This window comes from Haemaphysalis longicornis, unplaced genomic scaffold, assembly GCF_048455015.1.
Source record: "Haemaphysalis longicornis isolate Haplotype H1 unplaced genomic scaffold, Haemaphysalis longicornis Haplotype H1 scaffold_196, whole genome shotgun sequence".
NCBI lineage: Eukaryota > Metazoa > Arthropoda > Arachnida > Ixodida > Ixodidae > Haemaphysalis > Haemaphysalis longicornis.
In genome coordinates this window covers 402,287-425,935 of record NW_027526291.1, presented here as the reverse complement: position 1 = coordinate 425,935, position 23,649 = coordinate 402,287, and the positions used below count along the sequence as shown (strand labels likewise).

At 46.5% G+C, this 23,649-nt stretch overlaps 1 protein-coding gene across 1 annotated transcript in view; it reads right to left on the bottom strand.

Moving 5' to 3' along the window:
- LOC144166887 (anoctamin-6-like) overlaps positions 1-23,649 on the bottom strand; it is a 68,657-nt gene that overhangs the window by 9,502 nt on the left and 35,506 nt on the right. The window contains exon 3 of the mRNA XM_077696337.1: positions 9,548-9,635. Within this exon, the coding sequence (XP_077552463.1) occupies positions 9,548-9,635 (88 nt within the window). The remainder of the gene's footprint in view (positions 1-9,547; positions 9,636-23,649) is intronic.

Here is a 23,649-nt window from a genome sequence, read left to right as displayed (position 1 = left end):
GCTCCTGTTCGCCCAATGGAATTCGCCATTAGTCCTGTGGACTGCAAGAATCCGAGTAGGAGATGAGACACATCTCTTCGCACAATCCAGTGGTCCCTAGGAAAAATAATGTCCTCCGATGTAGCATGGGGCACTCCTAAGTTCTGGAGATCACGAAAAAAGTTCGTCCGCTCAGGGTTGGTTTTGGAGCAGTTCATAATGAAGTGATCAATGTCACCAGTCACACTGCACGAGGGGCACAAAGGGGATGAAACAGCTTAGCCAAGGACGCCTTATCTTCTACAAGGACGGTGCAAACGCGGTGCGATTTCCAACGCATACAGAAACAGACCGTTCGCGAGCACTTTAGGCAGCTTTGGCGGCCAGTACATCAACCAGTCGTGACGAAGGGCCTGAAAAGAGCCGACGCCTGTCTGCTCCACCGAGTAAGAACAGACTCAGCCCGTACATCAGCTTGGCTACATAAAAGCACCAGTAGTATATTTTAAAGGACCATGAAATATTGTGTTTGACACGGGTTTTGTGTTCACAAGAAAGGAAGTCTCGGTTCATTAACATTTAGGTGGGCTCTGCTTAGCATCCACAGGATTCAACGGTTGTTAAAAGAAGTGAGCCATAAAAAACGTTCGATGCTTTTGTTCAGATTCGTATGTATTCTATTAGCGGCAGCGACTACTCTAAGATTATTTCGTCTAGGTTGTGCAGTGCCGTCATAATTGTGTTTGTCCACATGTGGAAAGCTTGTAAGTTTTGCAGCACTTAAGTTTTCATTTGGCCGAGTTAAAAAAATGCGCCCCCTTAAAATGTATGTTTCTTTCTGACATGAGTCATTGGCCTTGGGTGCGGGGTAAGAGTGCATTTGAAGTCTCTGGATTCATTTAAGATGGCGGGAACTTTCACCATGTGTACTGGAGATCTCAGATTTTATTACGTAATGAGCAACGCAATTTGAAACCAACTTCGTGTTTCAAAGCACAACCCCGTAGACACTAAACCCCTGAAGCGGCTCTATATATGTTGCGATTCACTTTTTGTATAGAATAGTTCCCAAAAAGGCCCCCAGGGACGCTAGAAGAATTGGATTGAGTTCCTGATATTAACTATATCACAAGTTGGTATTGTAGAAAAAAAACTGGGTTTCATTACAAATTGCACCGAAGCCTTCCACAAAAACCGATATTGTACAAATGTTATCTCATATTATAAAATAATTGACTTATGAAACAACTTGTTCATAGGTAACAATGACTCCTGTAGCAGGAGTGGAGTTTTAAAAAATTAGTCAACGGAGAAATTCTTCGCCCAAGCGTGTAATCTCACTCCCTACTTGACTAGGTGAAGCGTTTGCAAACAGTTTATGTTCCAAGAGAACAAAAAACAGCGATGTCGTTAAGACTAATTTTAATTTACCTGTGCACCTCCTATACCAGTATATTGCTTTGACCACTACCGTATGCATGGGAAGTTGGTAAACTTCTTAGCACACCTCCCTTTATATACGTTAAATAACTGCTCATCAGTACCTTCAGGACATTTGGACCAAATCTGTCACAGTTCACACTAACTTACGTTGCATATTCATAAGGCACACTTTTAATACTCTCGGCAAACAACATTCCCCTGAAATACGTCAACTTATTGCCATGGAATATTTATTTACTGTTTTAGACACGGCTAAGAATGGAGTCAACTGGAGCAATAGCGGAACCGTAACTGTGCTAAGATGTCATCCTGACCTCTTTTTGTCTCCTTGCTGGGCGTCGTACGCACAAAAAAAAAAAACAAACAAACCATTGAGCCTTTTATTGAAAAGTGGTCTTCGCAAGCACGCATCGTCGTTAATGCAAACGCCTGCTGCCAAATGTGAGTGAATTTCTTTATGGCCACGTGAAAAAAAAAAAATCCAGTGCCTCAGCTCCATTCTTGGCCTTGTTGGTTTACGAAATGACGAGCTAATTTTTCTTTCCCTTGATCACACCGTATAGCCTTTATTTTACTGACACGCATTAAAAGAAAAACAAAAGTAGGTCAAATATATTGTTACGATGGAAACGGAAGAAACGAAACTTGCAGAGAAGACGACGAAAACGAACTGACCGGCCGCGAGTGGAAAAGAGGAGGAAGACGTTGGTGCTGCGCGCTACTCGCTCTGTGCTCACCGCTCCCCGCCTACGAATTCCCTGCGCACTGGCCGCCCCATCTTCAGGGGTGAGACAGCTGAATCCGATTTGGGAGCAGTTTTTGGAGCAGCGAAATCTCGATTTTGGAGCAGAAGAACCTTGATTTGGAGCAGTGAACGACATTTATTATGTCAGCTTATGTGCCTAAAAAATCAAATTTTTGGCAAATCGAGGGGGGGGGGGTAGGGGGGAGTGCACTTTTTCATCGGTTTTGAACGTAAACACTGAAATAGCCTTTCGATAAAGTATGTTCTACCAGAGTATCCCAAGGTACAAACTGCACTTTCTTTTTATGAATCATTTGTAAACTCTTAGGCTCTACGCATAGAAAGCGTGGAGTGCCATTAAAAATATCGAATTTAAAAACTCAGCAATCGTAAGGCATTTTTTAATATCATGCGAATGCCTAAATTATTATTTTGTAATCCCAGACTCGGCTTTAAGCACAAGTGTAGAGCCACGGCAAAAGTCACGCAAAGCGAGGTGACAGTCGTCACACCCCACCAGCTCTCCCGTTTTCAATCCCCAAGGTGCACGTTCACTACGATCGCAATTTGAGTAACGTTGGTATGTTTAGCCACCTCTCTTTTGTCCTTAAATTTCACTTCAGATAGATGAACCGTTATTACTAGTGTGCAATAACAGCCCGTCCCGCTACCGGACACTGGTTGAACATTTTGCAGCGATGTAGCCTGCGCCGCCCCTTCTGCAGTGTCGATCATCCCATTCCCGCCGCTCGCAAGCTCGCTGTCAAAGGCAGCAATAACAGCGTTTCATAACACCGCAATAAGTCCGAAATTTCACTTCAGGCACGCACCGCGCCTCACACTCAAGGCAGAAACATGGCAAATTCGCGGCACCGCGTTGTTTTCGATGAACTCAGTCTTCCGAGCGGCGCAACTTCCCGTAACAGATCAAACAACTAAATGTACCCACCCCAATAACCGAAACCACGGTAGAAATCTTCAAATAGCACTCTGCCTGACCTAGAGTGAACTAGCCTGAACCACGAGTAACTGCTTCGCCCGCCGATCATGTTTTCCAATGCGGCGCCCAGTGATGTCGTTCCGGAGATATGGCGCTCCAAAAATTGCCGTTTTTTCACCAGCTTGAACAAGTTTTGTCGCCTCAGTAAACATTAGTATTTTTATATAGGACTTTGCGATGGTTTTTCTGGGACAATTTTATGCGTTTTTTATTGATTGATCAATAAATTAAACTTTTACAAACACCATCACCTTAGGGGTGCTGAAAAATTATGCCGTCAGAAAGCATTTTCGCCCACTGAAACTGACGGGAGCATTCAAATCCTTGGCTCTCATACTGTTTTGGAGCAGTTTGGCGCAATTTTTCCGATTTTCAAGCTTTTGGAGCAGCCTGGCGCAGGAAAACAACTTTGTATCAAAACTGCGCAATATGCGCAGCTGTCTCACCCCTGCATCTTTAATAAAGCACATCTTATTCCCTACGACCGTGTCAATTGGTGGAGGTGCGGGGTATCGACACCCCCTGGAAACAACCGACGACTCTTGACGGAGCAGGCGGATTGCTGGGCTACCCTCCAGACAGACCGGCATGCCGAACCCCCGAGCTACTGACGCCGCAGCACCATCAAGGGTGAGCATCTGGCCCTACCCGAGGGAACCGCGCAAGTTTTTGGGGGCTCGTGATGAGGACGTAGAAGATTGGCTGAAACATTATGAAAGGGTCAGCAAGTACAACCACTGGGACCCGGCGTCACAGCTCGCCAACGTGCCCTTCTCTCTCGATAAAACCGCCCTTGTGTGGTTCGAAAACAACGAGGAAAAGTTGACTACGTGGGATAACTTTGTTACCGAGATTAAGAAGTCTTTCGGGATTCAGGCGCTAAAAAGAAAAAGGCTGAGCAAACTCTCGCGCAACGAGCCCAGGTTCCTGGAGAAACCTGCTCAACGTACATCGAAGAAGTGCTCCAGCTGTGCCGCTTGGTTAACCGTAGCATGTCTGATGAGGACCAGGTGGGGCACCTGCTCAAAGGAATTGCTGAGGACGCGTACAACTTTTTAATAACGAAGGAAGACCTTGTGACTGCACAGGACGTGATTCGCCACTGCAGGGCGTTTGAGGCACTGAAGATGCGGTGAATTGCTCCCAAGTTCGGTCGTCTAGCAAACGTCACCACCGTAGCGAGTGTGGACTTCAATTCGAACCCTTCCGAAGATATCGCGTCACTGGTTCACAGAATTATCAGAGAAGAGCTTGGCCAGCAAAGCGTCTGCCGCGACTCGCCCTGCCATCATTGTCCCGCTCCAGTCCGCCCCGTCTACCATCAGTGTGCATTGCAAGAGTCACCAGAAGAGCCTCCGATGCCCTGGTGTTAGGACAGTTCGAGGTTTCGGTCAACCACTTTTCGGAATGAACGCTCTGGAGCCCGGGCTAATCGGTCCCCGTTTCGGAGGTTTGCATCGTCCAATAGTGACCCTCCGCGCAGACCTCCTGATGATCACAGGCGACCCTACCAAGGATATGTTGCGCCCCGACCACCTCCTGTTTGTTATAACTGCGACCTCCCCGGTCATATATCCCGATTTTGTCCCTATCGCCTACGGCAGCCTCAAGGAAACTTCGCGAGACCACCTACGGCAATGCGCAACAACCCGTCTCACGACACGACTATACCGACTTCCACTTTCTACCGTTCCAGCCAGTCAAGCAACATGCGCCATGACTCGCCCGCGTCCGACCGCAGCTTCTCTCCTCTACGTACGCACCAAGCCCGATCACCCTCGCCGCGGGGAAGGCGAGGATCGCCGACGCTGGGAAACTATATAGCATCTGCGACCCACGGGGGTGAGGTCGCGAGACGGTCGCTTTCACCAATTCCCCCACCTGTGATAATGTCAAAAAAAAAAGTGATCGTTAGTGTCAATGGTGTAGAAACGTTAGCTTTAGTGGACACTGGTGCTGCAGTTTCGGTTATGAGTCTTTCTTTCAAGAATCGTCTTGGACACAAAGTTATGTTTGCGTGTGATCGCAACGTTCATTTCCGCGGTGTCGGGGGCGAGCATCTGCGCGCTATCGGCGTTTGTTCCGCGACAGTTACGCTTGGTGAAGAGGCATTCCGAACGGAGTTTATTGTGCTGGCGCAAGCTACCCATGATGTTATTTTGGGTATAGATTTCCTACGCGACAGCGGAGCTACGTTCGACTGTGGTACTGGCGAGATTTCTTTCCGGAGTGAAATTCTGCCCACACCAATTGACGATTCCAGCGAGACCAGCGCAGGTGTGCTTTCAGTTGCTGAAGACACCCTGTTACCAGCTATGGCAGCTTCGTTTATTCCGGTGAATTCTGCTCGTTTTCGTTCGAAAAGCTGCACTATTTTAATTGAAGGCGATGCGAACAACATGGTCAAGAAAAATATTTTGGTGCCCCGAGCTCTGGTCGAGGCCACCGACGGACGTAGTCATGTGTGGACGGTAAATGCATCCAGTGAGCCAGTAGTCCTTCCCTGTGGATTCAAGATAGCCAGCTTCGACGAACAAGTCAACGTCGCCATTCAAGCGGTGAATCACAACCCCGACCATACCACGACAGAAAAACCTGACTATACCGCCGCCTTTAAGCGCATGTTCAACAACTCCCTTTCGTCCGTCGAACAGTGCGAACTACTGAAAACGCTCGCTCCTTATGCATCGACTTTCGACTTTGCCCAGGGCGATCATTCCTTTTCCGTTCCTGCCTCCCGGCTACAGCATCGAATCAAGACCGGCGATGCGACCCCTATACGCCAGAAGCCATATCGAGTGTCGCCTTCCGAACGAAAAATAATCAATGACCAGGCGCAAGAGATGCTAAGCAAAGGGGTGATCCGCGAGTCCTCAAGCCCTTGGGCCGCACCCGTGATCTTGGTCAAGAAAAAAGATAACTCATGGCGATTTTGTGTCGAATATCGTGGTCTCAATGCTGTCACCAAAAAGGACGTAAAAGGACGTAGTTCGAGGCTTCGTCACACCACGTTCGTTAAAAGACCTCAGAAGTTTTTTGGGCCTTTGTTCCTATTTTCGACGTTTTATTAAGGATTTCGCCCAACTTTCTCACCCCCTGAATTGCCTGCTACAGAAAGACACCCCTTTTGTGTGGACGCCAGAATGTGAAGCCGCCTTTCAGCAACTAAAGTTTTTACTTACTTCGAGCCCAGTTCTTCGCCACTTCAACCCAGCTGCTCCTACCGAACTTCACACCGACGCCAGTGGAGTCAGCGTTGGTGCTGTACTCGTCCAGCTCAATAGCGGCGCGCAGCACGTCATCGCTTATGCCAGCCGAACGTTAACGAAAGCCGAACGTAACTACACCGTTACTGAACTTGAGTGTCTCGCTGTGATCTTCGCCGTTCAAAAGTTTCGTCCATACCTGTATGGGCGTCACTTCTCCATCATCACGGACCACCACTCACTATGCTGGCTCGTTGGCCTGCGGGACCCATCTGGTCGGCTCGCTCGCTGGGCATTGCGCTTACAAAAGTACGATTTCTCTGTGTCGTACAAGAGCGGACGCCGACACACTGACGCAGACTGCTGTCCCGGCGCCTCCGTGTGACGACGATCACTTTGATGACTGTCTGGCATCTCTGTCGACTGCAATTCCCACCGCCTCCAACTTGAAGGAAGAACAACTGAAGGATAGTTCTTTAAAAACCATGTTTGATGCAGCGCAGCGAGCGCAGTCATCGTGCCCGTTTATCGTTCGCGACGGCGTGTTGTTCAAGAGGAACTATTCGGTGAATGGCGCCCGCTTTCTTTTGGTTGTTCCAGCTAGCCTTCGCGCCGCCATTTTGCATGCTACGCACGACGACCCCACAGCTGGTCACCTTGGCTTTGTGCGCACGCTACATCGGCTCAAACAGAATTTTTACTGGCCAGGAATGCGGCGCCTTGCGAAGCATTACGTTGCCGGCTGCCTGCAATGCCAGCGTCATAAACACCCTGGGAGCCCTTCGCCGGGACCTCTGCATCCCGTGACTCCATCTACGTCACCATTTGAACAAGTCGGAATAGATCTTCTTGGACCTCTACCGAAGTCCTCGACAGGTCACCGGTGGATTATCGTGTGCGTCGATTACTTGACACGGTACGTCGAGACGGCCTCTCTCGTTGGAGCTACAGCTGAGGACGTCTCAGCCTTCCTTCTGCATTCTGTTATCCTTCGTCATGGCGCTCCGCGCGTTATCATCAGTGACCGCGGGCGACAGTTTACGGCAGACGTTTTAGAAGAACTATTGAGACTTTGTGGCTCTGTCTCTCGCCATAGCACCGCATACCATCCGCAAACTAATGGTCTGACGGAGCGCACAAACCGCACGCTGACCAATATGCTATTAATGTATGTTACGTCCGACCAGAAGAATTGGGACACTGTGCTGCCATTCGTTACGTACGCCTACAATACCGCCAAACACGAAATTACTGGCTATGCTCCATTTTTCCTACTCTATGTCCGTGCTCCCTGTACATTTCTCGACAGTATCTTGCCCTTCTCACCACATCACCACCTTTCACTTGCCCAAACTTTGTGCCGTGCTGAAGAGGCGCGCCGGCTCTTCCGTATTCGTACTCTGAGCTCGCAAGATCGTACCAAGGCTCGCTACGATGACCGACATCCTCCCGTCGCTTTCACTCCGGGCGAACAAGTTTGGTTATGGACTCCGGTGCGCAAGAAAGGACTGCACCAAAAATTCCTCTCCACTTACTCCGGACCGTTCGTGGTGCTCTCCCGCTTCAACGATGTCAACTATGTCGTCGCCAAAGTCACGTCTAATGGTCGCCGCTTGAGCAGGACACAGGTCGTGCATGTAGCTCGCCTGAAACGCTGTCACCCTCGCACCCCTTAACTCGCTCGGCGAGCTTCGTCTGCCCCGGGGGAAAATGTTACGATGGAAACGGAAGAAACGAAGCTTGCAGAGAAGACGACGGAAACGAACTGACCGGCCGCGAGTGGAAAAGAGGAGGAAGACGTTGGTGCTGCGCGCTACTCGCTCTGTGCTCACCGCTCCCCGCCTAAGAATTCCCTGCGCACTGCCCGCCCCATCTTTAATAAAGCCCATCTAATTCCCTACGACCGTGTCAATATGTTACCTGTTTTACTAAAGTGCTCTATTTTTTCGAATTTTTTGAATGCGACCTATTCTAAGCTCTCTTTTTTTAAACGTCCGATTTTTATTTCGCTCATAACTTTGGTAGTAAAACCCTTATGTGCTTCATTGTGGTATTGACTGTAGGCGTTATACGGCGTTTGTACAATATGTGACCCTATCCAGTATGACGCATTATTACCTTTTAGCAGCATAACCTTCGGGAGAAAAAAAAACTTAAAGGGACAGACAGCTGATTTTTGAGGAGGGCTATCCTCTAGCCCGATGAAAGCCATTGCTTTATATAATGGGGTAAACCCAAGAAATTTAGAAATGAACTGGGGAAATAATTTTACACGGACACTAAACATTTTCAAGTCTGAAAGGTAGTGCCTTTTTGCGTCTAAACGTGACACTGCTGTATGGATATAAATAGCTACGTCGAGTTCAATGCGTGGTTCACAAATTGCATAAAGGAATAGGATATACTACATTCAATTACAGTTTCAGCTGGGGTCAAGTTTTCAAGCACCTCTTTTTACGTTCAGTTAATATGTGTTTATGCACGGCTTAGTGCCATGTCTTTGAGCATTCGTTTTGGAAACATACGCAAGGCTGGTAGATCTAAAAATTCCGCATTCAAATATTCTAGGACCCTATCAGAAAAATCGTTTCGGTTCAAGGTGTGGCCAGTGATCTCCTTTCATTTGGTATAAAGAGCATAGACTCTACAAAATTGGTTCTGTCTCTTTATGTGTCTCTCATCTCCTTGAACTGCATTTTTCCTGCCATGTTAGCTGCCGCTGTATAACACCATCTGTCACTAGGAATGTATCTTGTTCCTTTGACGGAGGCAATTAACTCGACGAAACTTTGGTACCATGATGCCGTTTCCCCGGCTAAAAAGCTTTCTATCTTACATAGTAATGCTGCGGGTGATAATAACAATGAGAATTGTCAGAATGCTTATTCATTAAAAAGTACTCAGTTTCTCAAGGTTGAAGTGAGAACTTTACTCGTGTCCTTGCTGAAGACGACAGAATGCTTTGATGCAAAGCTCAGACCATGCTCGGAGCAAACGTAGTTTGCAAAACAGTTTTATTTATTTATTCGCTGAAATGTAGACGGGATGCATAGTTGATGAGAATACAAATATGATTTCATTAGTCTGAATGCGTGAGCTAGGTCAGCAAGTACACTAAACTGCTATGGTTGTTAATTATCCAACATAGCGCTGATGACGTCAGGACAAACTTACAATTCACACCCATATCGAACATCGCTGCTACTTTCTCGTGTATCCATTGTTGCTCCTCGTCATCGTCGTCGTTGTCTTCGATCAGCAACTGCATCGAAAAAATAATCAGGTCATTCGTGTCGAACTGAAAGAACAATAAACTGCTCGATTAAGATCTGTGAAGAAACGGCATCCTAGCCACGAGGGGAAGCGTTTTGTTTACGCCGCAGTATCCAGCTCGCCTGTCTCCTCTCTGTAGGAAGCACCTGGTCATAATAGAAGCGCTGACACAAGCTGACAATCGGCCGATTCGGAGGACAATTCGGAGGAAAAAACGAACCATGCCCGAAATTTGAATGAGCTCAGTGAGATGCTATTCACGTAGTGCTCCATGAGACTGAACAACTGGATCACGTTGGAATGCTCACAAATTATTTGTGAGAATTACCAAGTCATATAAGTATACTACCCGGAGGCGAACCCCATCATGTCGGGCATTGCTGTTTACTTGTTGAATTGCAGCACTCCGGGCTTCTAGGCTGAGCATTTCTTAAATAACACTTGTTCAGTAAGCTTCCCTTTAGTCCCTAAAAATAAATTATCACCAGTGAGGGCTTTCCTTTGCAGGGAAAAACGATTGTAACTGTGTAATCGTGATGCAGACCAATCTGCTAGTTCATTGAATGCTTGCTTTTGACGATAGCAAATGAAATACTACATCAACTGCAGAAAACCGTCGCCGGCTGTTACCCGCACTACCTGGCGGCGGAATCCTAAAAAATCAAACGGCAACAGCAACGAAAGGTTCCACTAGATAGGTTCCGCGTTCCGCTTGGAACGCTTATTGTGGAGTAGGGCAACGTGGTTCTATAAACGTTGTAGTCAGATGCCTCGATTCACGCGCGTCTCCGCCGTGCAGCAGCGCTGGTATCGAGGCACCCGAATCGGAGCAGTAGAACGCGGTAAATTTAAATTGACTTCAGCAAACCTTTAGCCGGTTATCCTGGCAGGAACCAGACTGGAGAGGAACAGCATGAGAGGTGAGTGGGAAAAAGAAGGGATGCATTTACTTGCCAGGGGCGCCAGTCGACTACCGTCTTGCGTCGACATTTGCAACGAAAGGCGCAGATATGCAGCCAATTTTTTGTGCGTCGAGCGTGCGTGTTTTGCTCTCAGTCCTAAGTGAATGTTTGTTTCGTGACGACATGTCTTATTCGGAGGGGCACCCCATGGGTTGAAAAACTTTATCGTGGCCACAACCCAATTCCTCCTTGACTGTCCGTCATTTCCGCCGGGGAAAGGACATACGCAGCGCTCCGCGGTTTGTCTGGTAATGTTCCGCTACCCCACCAATGCATTGTTTGCAACGCTGTATAATACGCAACACCTAAACACCACATGGAGTCCTGCCGTTTATGTTTACTCACTTCGCTCGCCTTCTAAAAGCCCTATTAATGTTAAGGGAGCCCCTATAGTCTCCTTGCAAGGGCCCACTGACTCCTCTCTGTCTGTATCTGCGTAGCTTGCAAGGGCAAAACTGTTAGTGTGAAAACGTAGTTCTTGCTGCAACAACTCTTTCATCAATACAAAGCGAAAATTTTTAACCTTACTCTATAACAGACCGTCTTTGTATATCCCTTAACAACAGTACCAAAATTAAAGAAAACCATTTAGTTTTTGTGCATCCTTTAACGACCTCACTAAATTAAAAACATTGAATTAAAAAATTCAGGGAAGCTTGCACTCACGCGCAAGACTTTAAAGGGACCCAGAAAAGTTTTGTGAAGGTGTCAATCAAATGCATTCAGCTGGAAGAACACATAACGGGGAGTTTTCGAGCCAAGTGTGAGCCCCATAGGTTGTACGGATAATTTGTAAACAATTTTTGAAGATCGCCTTTCTCAGCCGATGAGCGCGCCGCTGCAGCGAGCCGACCGCGGCTGACGAAACGGCGACCGCGGCTGACGCAACGGCGAGGCGCCCCCCTGATTTGGCCGATCGTCGGCCGCCGGCAACGTCACTGCCATTGGCTTCCGGTTGCTCTTCTTCCCTGCGCGATCCCGAGGCAAAGGCGGGTCTGCAGCGATTGACGCGTGCCTAGGCGCACGAATGTAGCTAGAGGAGAACGGAAGTCGAGCGTCGCAATGTCACATGGCTATTCCCAGTGTTTTCAGCTGCTTTGAAAGAAACAGAGAGGGAGGAGGAATCGATCGGCAAGGGGGGAGAGGTGCACTTAATTGCTTCTGGCGCAGCTAATACTGAATGTAGATCAATAATTCCAACGGCATTGCGTCGCTATATTGGTACTACGCGACAATAAAGGCCTTTTGTAACTTTTACAAAAGACTTTTCTGGGTACCTTTAATGGCGGAGCTGCTGTAGGTGAGCATTGCCGGATCCATATTTAAGTTACAGTATAATTATTTAGTTGCACAGTTGCAGTGCTAACAGTCGCTGTCATATGCACACTCAGCCTCAGAATTGTAGACTTAAATTAGCTCTTTGTCATAGATTCAAGGCAGCGGTGGCGGGATCGGTAGGTCGTCTTTGTAAGGATTGACACACTCGTAGCCATGTCTCCAATTATCCATAATGGCTTCTAGAGAATGCGGCGGCCGCGGTGACCTCTTCTAAGCGGGGTGTCTTAGCGCTGGATTTTTTTCTCGCATGCGCGGTGTAGCGCTTGACGACGACGCTGGAGTTCTTTTTTTTTTTTCCTAAAGTCACTGCGCGGGCCGGGGACTTAGCAGTCGCTGCGAGCCACGCGGTCGCGACCACTCGGCATTTTCTTGGTATTTTTTCTGCGGCGGCGAATTAACGGCCAGTAACAACAGCTCCGCTGTTAAAATGAACTCTGGCTTCTCTGCTGCAGTGCTAAGATTCCCTCCCGTCGCCTAAACATTGCGTGATGCTCACGTAAGTTTTTTAGGAATATTGAAAGGGGCTCTGCAACACTTTCAATAAACGCTTTCACTCTTTCGTTCGCGTGTGGAAGTTCTGCGAGGGTTTAGTTATCGCCAGAACGGAGCGGCGCTTCATGATTTGCTCGTCGCAGCAGGTATATACGCCTTCCGTTTCTGCTTTGCTTTCGTGGCTTTCTTTTAAAAGTGGCGATCGAATGCGTTTATTGCTGCAATTGAAGGAAAGCCTATAAATAGCCGTTACACCGTTGTAATGTCCTAATTCCAGCGGTCGAAGAACATCAAGACCAGAAAAGAAATAAAAATAATTTAAGAAAATTTCGAAGTTATGTGATGGGCATAGAGCAGTAATTTTAGGACAAAGTACTTGGCGACCCCTAATAAAGTACTGGATGTGTAGGTTGATTACCTTCTGCAAGCTTTCAGGATTTCGAGAAAGTTAAAAAAGCTGCAGGGTCTTTTGAAATATCCTGAGGAAAAACAGCAGGTCGACTACAAATTTTGCGTAGACAAATTATTAGCGCGTACATGTGATGGAAGTCAACCGGGCAGGAATGCTTTAATGAATTTAGACGCAGCTGCTAATGACCCCGGGTGCTCTATCGAGCTACCCATAGAGGATTCCCAAACGGAAGCAGCTCACAGACACGTTGCGCCAAAGGTTAGACATTTCAATTGAAACATAAACATGACATTTTTTGAATTTGAAATTATTTACTCGGGCAGAAAAAATGGCTTGTGTAGGACACGCGTCTGCTCGGACAGTTTGACGTCATTTACAACTGTTTTCAGAAGTTCTAGGGCTATTTCTAGATGCAAGAGGTGGGTTTCGGAAGTAAATATTCTGCGTACATTGTTGATCCCGCTGTTATTGTTCAGGAATTTAACAGAAGAGGTGGGTTTAGGAAGTAAATATTCTACGTACATTGTTGATCCCGCTGTTATTGTTCAGGAATTTAACAGAAGAGGTGGGTTTAGGAAGTAAATATTCTGCGTACATTGTTGATCCCGCTGTTATTGTTCAGGAATTTAACAGAAGAGGTGGGTTTAGGAAGTAAATATTCTGCGTACATTGTTGATCCCGCTGTTATTGTTCAGGAATTTAACAGAAGAGGTGGGTTTAGGAAGTAAATATTCTGCGTACATTGTTGATCCCGCTGTTATTGTTCAGGAATTTAACAGAAGAGGTGGGTTTAGGAAGTAAATATTCTGCGTACATTGTTGATCCCGCTGTTATTGTTCAGGAATTTAACAGAAGAGGTGGGTTTAGGAAGTAAATATTCTGCGTACATTGTTGATCCCGCTGTTATTGTTCAGGAATTTAACAGAAGAGGTGGGTTTAGGAAGTAAATATTCTGCGTACATTGTTGATCCCGCTGTTATTGTTCAGGAATTTAACAGAAGAGGTGGGTTTAGGAAGTAAATATTCTGCGTACATTGTTGATCCCGCTGTTATTGTTCAGGAATTTAACAGAAGAGGTGGGTTTAGGAAGTAAATATTCTGCGTACATTGTTGATCCCGCTGTTATTGTTCAGGAATTTAACAGAAGAGGTGGGTTTAGGAAGTAAATATTCTGCGTACATTGTTGATCCCGCTGTTATTGTTCTGGAATTTAACAGAAGAGGTGGGTTTAGGAAGTAAATATTCTGCGTACATTGTTGATCCCGCTGTTATTGTTCAGGAATTTAACAGAAGAGGTGGGTTTAGGAAGTAAATATTCTGCGTACATTGTTGATCCCGCTGTTATTGTTCAGGAATTTAACAGAAGAGGTGGGTTTAGGAAGTAAATATTCTGCGTACATTGTTGATCCCGCTGTTATTGTTCAGGACTTTAACAGAAGAGGTGGGTTTAGGAAGTAAATATTCTGCGTTCATTGTTGATCCCGCTGTTATTGTTCAGGAATTTAACAGAAGAGGTGGGTTCAGGAAGTAAATATTCTGCGTACATTGTTGATACCGCTGTTATTGTTCAGGAATTTAACAGAAGAGGTGGGTTTAGGAAGTAAATATTCTGCGTACATTGTTGATCCCGCTGTTATTGTTCAGGAATTTAACAGAAGAGGTGGGTTTAGGAAGTAAATATTCTGCGTACATTGTTGATCCCGCTGTTATTGTTCAGGAATTTCACAGAAGAGGTGGGTTTAGGAAGTAAATATTCTGCGTACATTGTTGATCCCGCTGTTATTGTTCAGGAATTTAACATTTTTTCCGTTGTATGTTTCCCCGCGCGAGCCCACTGCGATTAGCCACTAAGTTGTAGGGTTAAGCGTAGATATTGTTGGAACTTTATTTCCGCGAGGACAAAGAAGTGATCGCAGTTGTGAGTAGAAGAGGACGATGAAGAATAATGGCGGCGGTCGGACGTGTTCTGCTTGTGATGTGAAGGAATTATAGTTCTTTTCCTTTACCGGAGGCGTTGTAGTCGCGACAGATATGGTGCTTTTCTTTCGGCACTGGTTTAGCGCCAATGACTCAAGCAGTCTTATAAAACATTAGAAGCTTTCCTGAGTGCATACGCGGAATGTATGCCAAAGGTCACGCAGAAGGCACGCATCTTCGTATTTGTAATCCTTGATAGTGGGTGCTGCACACGTGTTTTCGCATGAAGCTACCTCTGTGATGATAATGATTGTGAGGTTTAACGCGCCGACGCTACACAGACGATGAGGCCTGCCGCAGTGAGGGCTCCGGATTAATTTTGACCACCTGGGGATCTTTAACGTGCACTGAAATCTCTAACACACAAATCCAGCTCTGTTCTACGAGTAAACAACTTTAGACTAGTTTTTTGGAGACGCAGGTGTTGAAATTATTAAAGTATTCAATTGTTATTGCTGTTAAGTTGCAGTTGAAAATTTCAGAATTTTCGCATTCGTGTTGAGAAGTTCACAACGACAGCTAGCTCCCGTTCTTGCAAGGCGAGTGAACTTGGTGCAGGGCGGTAATATGTTTCGACAGAAAAGATTACATTAATTAAACGCCGGTTGATTTACAATTGAGTTTCAGCGCAATCTGAGACGGGCGCACCAGCAGTGTCCACTGTAAGGAGCAAGCGTACGGTTACCTATTTTAAAGACGATAGTCTTTCTTGGGCTACTTAAACCCAGAAATTTTGGTCTGTTTGTCTGTCTGTCCGTCTGTCTGTCTGTCACTCGATTCAGCCACCCGGCCAAAGTAAAATTGATATTGCGCAATAGTCGTATATACTCACAGCCGTCTAAGCGTAAGCGTAAACGTTACAGTAAACGTCTAAGCCCGGTTTTTTAATACGGCTAGTACAAACTTGTAGCCGTTATAGCTGTCATTAAATCATGTAAGTATCAGTGCACACACAGACTAATCTATACTGCATAAATAACCACCTTTCAGACACGCGAAAGAAATTGACCACCTCTTCCTCAAGGAAGTTGCAAGAAACGCGAAAGCGTTCTGACATCAAAACTGCATGAAAATTGCGTCTCCGACAAAGGGTAGTTTCCCAAGCACGAGATCCCCGGTTGAGGGGGTGCTTGTACCAGTTTTACTGGTTGATGCCCAGCGGTACCGAACTACCTACCACTTGCTCGTACACCATGGTACAAACCGGCGTGGTGTAGCGGTTACCAGTACACTGGGTCCCCCCTACGGGGGGCGCCTGTACCCATTTTTATTCTGGTGGGTGACGAGCGGCTCCTGAGGAGCCTACCACGTCTGCCGCTGTGGTAGTGCGTGTTCAAGCCCTCTATCTCCTACCGAGAAAGGAAGCGCTTGTACCCTTTGAACTGGTGGGTGCCCAGCAGTCCCAGACCCCGCCCGAAGGGGTTCGAGGGACCTGCCAAATTGCCTCCCATGGCTGCTTGTGGTCCAGCTGCAAGCGTTTGTTCCACCGTCGAGACAAGTTACGGTACGGGGACGCTTGTACCCTTTAAAAAAACCGTTGGGTATCCGGCGGCCCAGGATTCGAAGCTCGTACCTCTCGCATACGAGACGAGTGTTTTACCACTCGCCCATCCCCGTCGGTCGAAAGTTTATCCAATCGATCGTCAAGCGTTCAAAGACTCAAATAACAAACGAAGAATGAACCCATGCGACGATTTTTTGCGCACGAAGTAATTGCATCTAAGAACGATATACCGATGCGTCGTTTATGAGATAAATGTATGGTATTGTACTCCTTCTTCATGATCGATGCGGGTATTGTCGTATATAGAACCGTTTCTTTTTCGCGATTTTCAAGTATTCGTTTTCACAAGATAGAAGCCCGATTTCACGCATGCGCCGCGTGTCCAGAGATGTTATCAGGACCTTTCCGTCGATTAACGGGTTTATAGAAACATGCATTAGTTGTTTGGCAGTACGCCATCGGCCCCACTAAGAAAGTTTTCGCTTTAAAACTGCCCTTCCTGCATTTTATTCCGCTACGCGTCATCCCGCCGGGAACCAACCCCACGCTGAGCGTGCATTTCGCCTACTGTGTTGCGAAGGAACCGAACAAAAAAATAAACAATCCGGCATTTTTGTTCGGATGCGCCGCAGTTGTGTACTACATTCTTCGTAAGGGCAGTTTCCGTTTCTTGAGGGTACGTGACAATACGGAATAATTTAGCAATAAATTGACAGGCTCATTTCTGGTCAGGCATCTGATGCGTGTCTGATGATGATTGATTGTAACGCGCCGTCGCTACACAGACGATGGGGTGCGCCGTAGTGGAGACGTCCGGACTAATTTCACCACCTGGGATCTTTAACGTGCGCCGTAATTTCGAACACATGGGCGTTTTCACCTTTCGCTTCCATCGGAAAAGCTACCGCTGCGGTCGGGAACTGACCCGGCGATGGGTGTCTATTATGAGGGAATATCACTTTAGGCATTGGGCTGTATCATTTTTCCTACAGCCATGTGGTGACGGTTTGGGGAGGGATCAGCGGGTTTCCTAAAGAATGCTTGTGACTTGCGGTCGCAAACAGTCGCGTTTAACGATGAGAGTGTCCAGCTCTTCCCTATCTTGGTGTAGAATGGCCTAGTTGGTGGTAGAGTAAAAATTTAAGAGCTGACGTCAACTTTGCGGTGTGCAGCCGGGTGGCAACAGATGATCAATTGGGGTGATATTCAACTAGCTACTTTCTAGAAAGTCGGTATTTGCAATCGATTGTGCTCCCCCGAAGTAGTCTGTTGATCTAGCGGTATTGACAATGGGATGCGCCGAGTCAAGGGCAGGAACATTGATGACGGCCTATTGAGGGTGGAGCCAAGCAGAGGTCGTGGTCCGGTGGTCCGCATCATGCAAGCCTCAAACCAGCCACGGGTGTGAATGGTCTCTGCAGTAGACGGCCACCTCTCCTCGGTTTCGCGGGCCCAGAAAATGTTACGGAAGAGACTCCAGATATCCATTGTCATGGCCGCTACGCTACGAGGATGACAGTTTTTATAACACAGCTGATATTTATACATCACGATGAATGTACTGTCTGCCTCGCTATCTTTTCCCTCTACACTCAACATGGTCAAGTCGATTGAGGGGCTATCCTCTACCGCCAACGTTAACGTTAAATGCCACTTGACACACCCGTGCACATACTGACGGGAGCGTCGAAGAAGCCCGAATTCCTTACCGTATAATATTGTATTGAATTAGCAACGAATTCTCAGACTTTGACAAATGCAGACGCTGACGCACCAATTACGATACGTTTGAAGGACGCCGTATGGTTCAGTACAAAGCTATTATGCTGAAATATTGTAGCGTGGCTGTAATTGCCTGTAATATAATTACAGATTCATTGCTGCATCTTTAGGAATTCGTGAGCATCTCGTCCTTCTCCCTTGTGAATTTTAAGGTCAGCCTGATGCACACGCTTTGCTCCGACTTCACAATTTCACAGCGCGGCGTATACTGCAAGTCTCTCGTTCACCTTGCCAACCATGCTAAACGCTACAGCAATCTAAGCTGTCACATTTGCTCGCTTTTGGAGTGGCATTTGCTATCTATTGGTCCTTTCGTTGCCTACCAGCTGCCCACATGCCCATTCCTTCCATTCGCGCCCGCACTGGCTGCAGGCTCGATACTACGAAGTGCTCAAGCGGTGCCCGGAGTCACACGACCCGTCGCGGCAGGGGCAGTTAGCGAGCCGCGCTTCGACGTGTCTCCTAGGCAGGGTCGCCGGAGCTGAAAAGGCAGCTCTCTCCGCCATCGAATGCAGCTCGCTCCACGCGCCATCTCCCCTCAGTTGTCTCGTGTTCTTCTATCACTCACTCTGTTGTTAGAGCGAAACGAAAATGAATAGAGCGCACAGAAAAACTTTTCCCACAAGTCTCATCTCTATTGCTAACACAATAAAAACATTTGCCGAAGAATGACCTACAAGGCTGTGCTCAAGACACGAAAATTTGACAAATGTGGTAGCCAACTATGCAGCACACGTTAGCGGCCGAATATTTTTTTTTATGCTGGAGGAGACTGGACATTTATGCGAGACAGTTTTTTCCCGGAATTTCTTTTTCAGACAAGCAGCTAAGCGGACCTACCCACTGAGATAATTCTTAGCGACATGCTTTTCTAATGATTCTAGTTCCGATTCTTTTTCTTGTGGCCGCGAATAAAGGAGGGACGAAAGAAGCGTGACGTGGGCAGGGTGCCAGTGAAAGGGAAAACCAATGGCAATGCGGTAGCACACTACATTCTCTTGGTCAATTTCAACACATTCTCACTCAGGATTAAATCAGTAGGCCCCAACTACCCAGCCGAAGCACGTCACTTTGGATTGGCATTGTAGTTCGTTGTAGTGATATCTATGCGTTTGCTTATAATTGCTCGCCAAAATATCTTTATGTTCGGGAGCGGGATGTGTAATGTTAGATCGGCATTCTGGAAATGTGGAGTTGCCAATGTTGTGTTCTAGGTACACCAGTTTAGGAAAGCCCTGACTTATGACTTGACTAGAAAATGTGCTATGTGCTGTGACATCGCCCAATGCAAATCGCCACGCTTACATTGCGCGGTGTCGCAGCGCAGAGTGAATTCGCTGAGTAAAATCGTATAGTGGGTGTCGACAGTAGCCTGCTTTACCGCTTTAATCTCGGTGATTGGGTTTCTCAGTGGATTGTGGAGAAGCATAACCACCAACATTTTTTAGCTTGTAGTTGCCCATGGCTGTAAAAGCCGAGTTAAAAGCCATCAAAGCTGCTGCACTCCAGGGGTCTGTTCTCAATACTATAATATTTTATTGATATATCAATGACTACCAAAATTTTCTCAGACACGCTGTCACCACTTTTTAGGTCGTGGATGCAGCTTTACTCATCTCTCATCAGAGTCTAAAAGATGCCGACATGTTAGCAAATTTAATGTTACGCATGACATAAAATGTTTCACCTGTTATGAAGTTGCGAACATTAAAAGAACAAAATGCATTGTTTTGTTATCTAATCGAAAAAAAGAGACTGCAAATATTCATAGGAAAAACAGCAGTTGATAAGGTTGCGAAGCAAATACTTTGGAGTACCCATTGATAAATCACTAACCGGGGCACCAAAGAACTTTGGCAAAGAATTGTTGTTTGAATGTTACGCATTAATTCAAGCGCGCAAACATTTTGAGACTCAAACACTACGAATTATATAACTCAGTATGTTTCACTGTCCCCTTATTTACTCTATAGAGTCTTGTAGATTTACATACACGCCATAAAGTTCTATTATAGCCGAAGTCCAAAACGTGAACTGTGGCTGGGCCAGTTGGTGCATGTTTAAGTAAGAAACAGCGAGAGCAACACGGAAAAACAGACAAGGGCGCACTGACAGCGCAATGACTCACAAGTGAGGTTGGTTATCGCTTGACAGCGAATTAATAGGAAAAGACAAAAAAACAGACACATGACTTGATACTACAGAAATAATAACGGAGTACACAGGGATAACTGATGAAGTATATAACATGTGAAAAATACAGCACAGTAACCGGGATTGCAGGTAGCCTGTTTGAAAGTACGTTTCCGCATCAAGTTAGTAGTCCACCGCACGCACCCTTTAGTCTTCAAAAAACAAAACGTCTTCCCTCGTAAGTGTAATGGAGGGAAATTTGTAAAGCGAGAAATGGCAACGTGGGCTCTGAAGAATTCACTGACAAGATCTTGCCATCATCGCATCCAAGTCAGTTTGGGCGACCAAACACGCCGCTTGCGTTTGGCTGGTTTTCCGGATTCGCTTCTCCGCACCACCTGCCACAACCCCTTGAGGGTAAGACTAATACCACCAACTGAACACAAGCCTCAATCAGAAAACGAGAAGGAAGCCGTAATTACATAAATCTGTACATTCATGGTGTTAGCCACAGGCTAAAGACAATAGTTGCAGCGTTGATCTCGTTTTTTTCTCCCCCGACAAACTGAGAAGCCTATGCAACACAGCAAAACAGCAGAAAGGTTGTGTGCGAAAAAAACGTGCACTAAGGAGCACGGAAAGCCATTTGTACAATGTGAGGACGAGGTAATTTACGAGATTTCGTTTTCATGTAGCCGCTGGCACAGTCATTCACAAATGAAACGCGAACACGGAAATAACCAAAACACAAATAGCGCAATTTGTTTCCGTGCAATTCAAATTATCGCGAGGCTTATTACAGTGACAATGTTTGGAAATGCGTCTTTTTAAACATACCACTAGCGGGCCGTTGTTTGATCTCCACTACCCGTATTTTCTGATTTCGCGTGTTCTGGCTCCTATTTTTGTGTTCACATTTACTTTGTCGTTGACTGTAGGTGGGCGAAACGGTGCGCTACCCATCAATGACCTCCTACAGGAGCACGTCAAGGCTGGAAAATCTGCGCGTGAGAGACAAGACAATAAAGAAGGGACAGAACGGACGCAGATTCACAACTAGTTTATTAACGCGAGAACGTTACTAGGCTCATTTTTTGATTCCACCGTGGCTCCTAGCCGTCCGCTATCAGCCGTGCTCATCAGAGTCCGCGAAACTACGTCACCGCTGCCACCCGAAAGCTACGACTGAGGCAGCATGATTCGAGGGCTCCGCTGAACCTCCGTAATGTGGCACTACGGCAACAGAAGTTTGGAAAGGACGACAATGATACAACGTCGAATACGAAACAAAGGACACGCGTTTTCACCAGGGACCGTGCCTGCGCTGTGAGGTTTGCTCTATGCCCTGTCAGTCAGTATCATATGCTCGGCAGACACGGTCTCCAGCCGTTCCCGAAACTTACATCATCACACCAAAATGGGTTACCACGAGAAGATCAAAAATATTAATTTCCGTAATTCATGCCTCGAGGCTACTCGTGGGCTACGAGGCATGTCGTAGTAGAAGCCTCCGGAAGAATTTTGACCACTTTAGGATCTTTAACGTGCGCCGAAATCTAGACACACTGACGTTTTTATTTTCTGCTTCCATCAGAAAAACGACCGCCGCGGCTGGGAATTGAAGCAGCGCCCTTGGGCTCAGCAGCGCAATGCCTTACCCACTAAGCCACCGTGTGGTGTTTTTTACCGAGACTTATACCGGCACCAACAGTGGGTGACATAACTAAAACAGGGGACAAACCATGAACACCGGTCTCTCAAAAATCAAGGAAGGCATCAATTATAAGCCGAAAACTGCTAAAATAAAGCTCACTCTATTGAGTGCAATCACATAAGTTTTCAAAATAATTCTCAATATCCCCACGGTAATGTTTCCGCTGAAAGCTCGGTTTGGTAAACGACAGATGGCGCCACGCGGCTAAGTTAAAAATCTCCTGAAAAATAGGTACGAACATCCTTCCAGGGAACAACCACGTAAGAATGTCGAGCGGTGTTCTAGACAAGTGGGTAGTTCCCAAGTCACAATCCCCAAAAACAGAAAAATATTTAACCAATTATTGCCCACAAGCAAAACGCCCAATCAAGAAACAGGAAGAAAAAAAAAACGAACGACAAGACTCATGCAACCACTGGTCATGACCAGAATATTGCAGAGCCTGCCGTACCACAAATTTACCCGCGCAAAAGAAAGTGAAAGAAATACCATCATTAGGACCGCATATAAGTCAGTTCTGAATCACACAATTTTGACCATGAGACAAACTAACGAAGGGTGGATTACCAGGGTATCCCAATGAACATGCATAGACGGGTCTAGAAGAAGGGGACGGCGATTTACTCGATGGAGGGATCAAGTAACAGCATTCAGAGCAAAGAATGGACTCGGGAAGCGCAAGACAAGAGAGGGTGAAGGTCAATAGGAGAGGTCTTCACGCTGCAGTCGTCCTAAATGGGATGTTGGTGATAATGACAATGAATCGGTCCTCAACTTGTGTCTTCCTAACGCATCTCAAGAAATCGGAGAAACAATTAGCCCTTCTAGCACCAAGAAAGCGGATGTACAAACAAAATCGGGAGGGGCCATCATACCCCGTTTGAAAAGAAATAGGCACCCCCAAACAGAAAAGAAAAGACAGGCACCCCACCACCTCTTTGGCAGGAAACCACTGCGCGGCGTGATATACATGACACCGATCCAGCGACCCCGCATAAATACTCTCCTCCACCAAAAATATGGATACAATCCTATACAAGAAGGGCGGTATGGCCGGCTCAAATTCGTTCGGGGAACGTTTCAGTATCATGAGACCACAGTATACACCGACCCCGGGATGTACGAAAGCACGAGGCCCCAATTGTCGTAGTAGACTACTCTGGCAATCTTTGTGACTGTATGACCCTTAAAATACATGAACAAACAAGTGGAAGTTGGAGCCATCCTTTTGGCAATACGAATAGCGGACGTTTCAAATAAAAGCATAACATTATTACAGACTCACAAAGGACATTATACAGTTTTCTGGAGGCAGAATACCAAGCGCTTCGGTGAGATATTCTATCCATAAAGCAGAAGGTTAACAACGTCGGCTAGACAGCCGGTTCCAATGGTCTGAAAGCAAACGACGCACTATGCAAGATGCACACGAACTCACATACCGTGCTCCTTGTGACCACGACTACCACACTGCCCTCTTCAAAAAACGTTAAGAACGAATCATTATCCTATGCCTAGGAACACAATATTTGCCCTTGCTACAGCGAGGTCTCAATGCCGATGAATAACATACTATGTGGATAAAAAAACAACACAGTGATCTGAAAATCCATGTGCGTTGAGGTGTTTGGTGGAAACATCCGACATTAACATAGAACTTTGCTAAAGTAGTGGAAACATCCACACTCT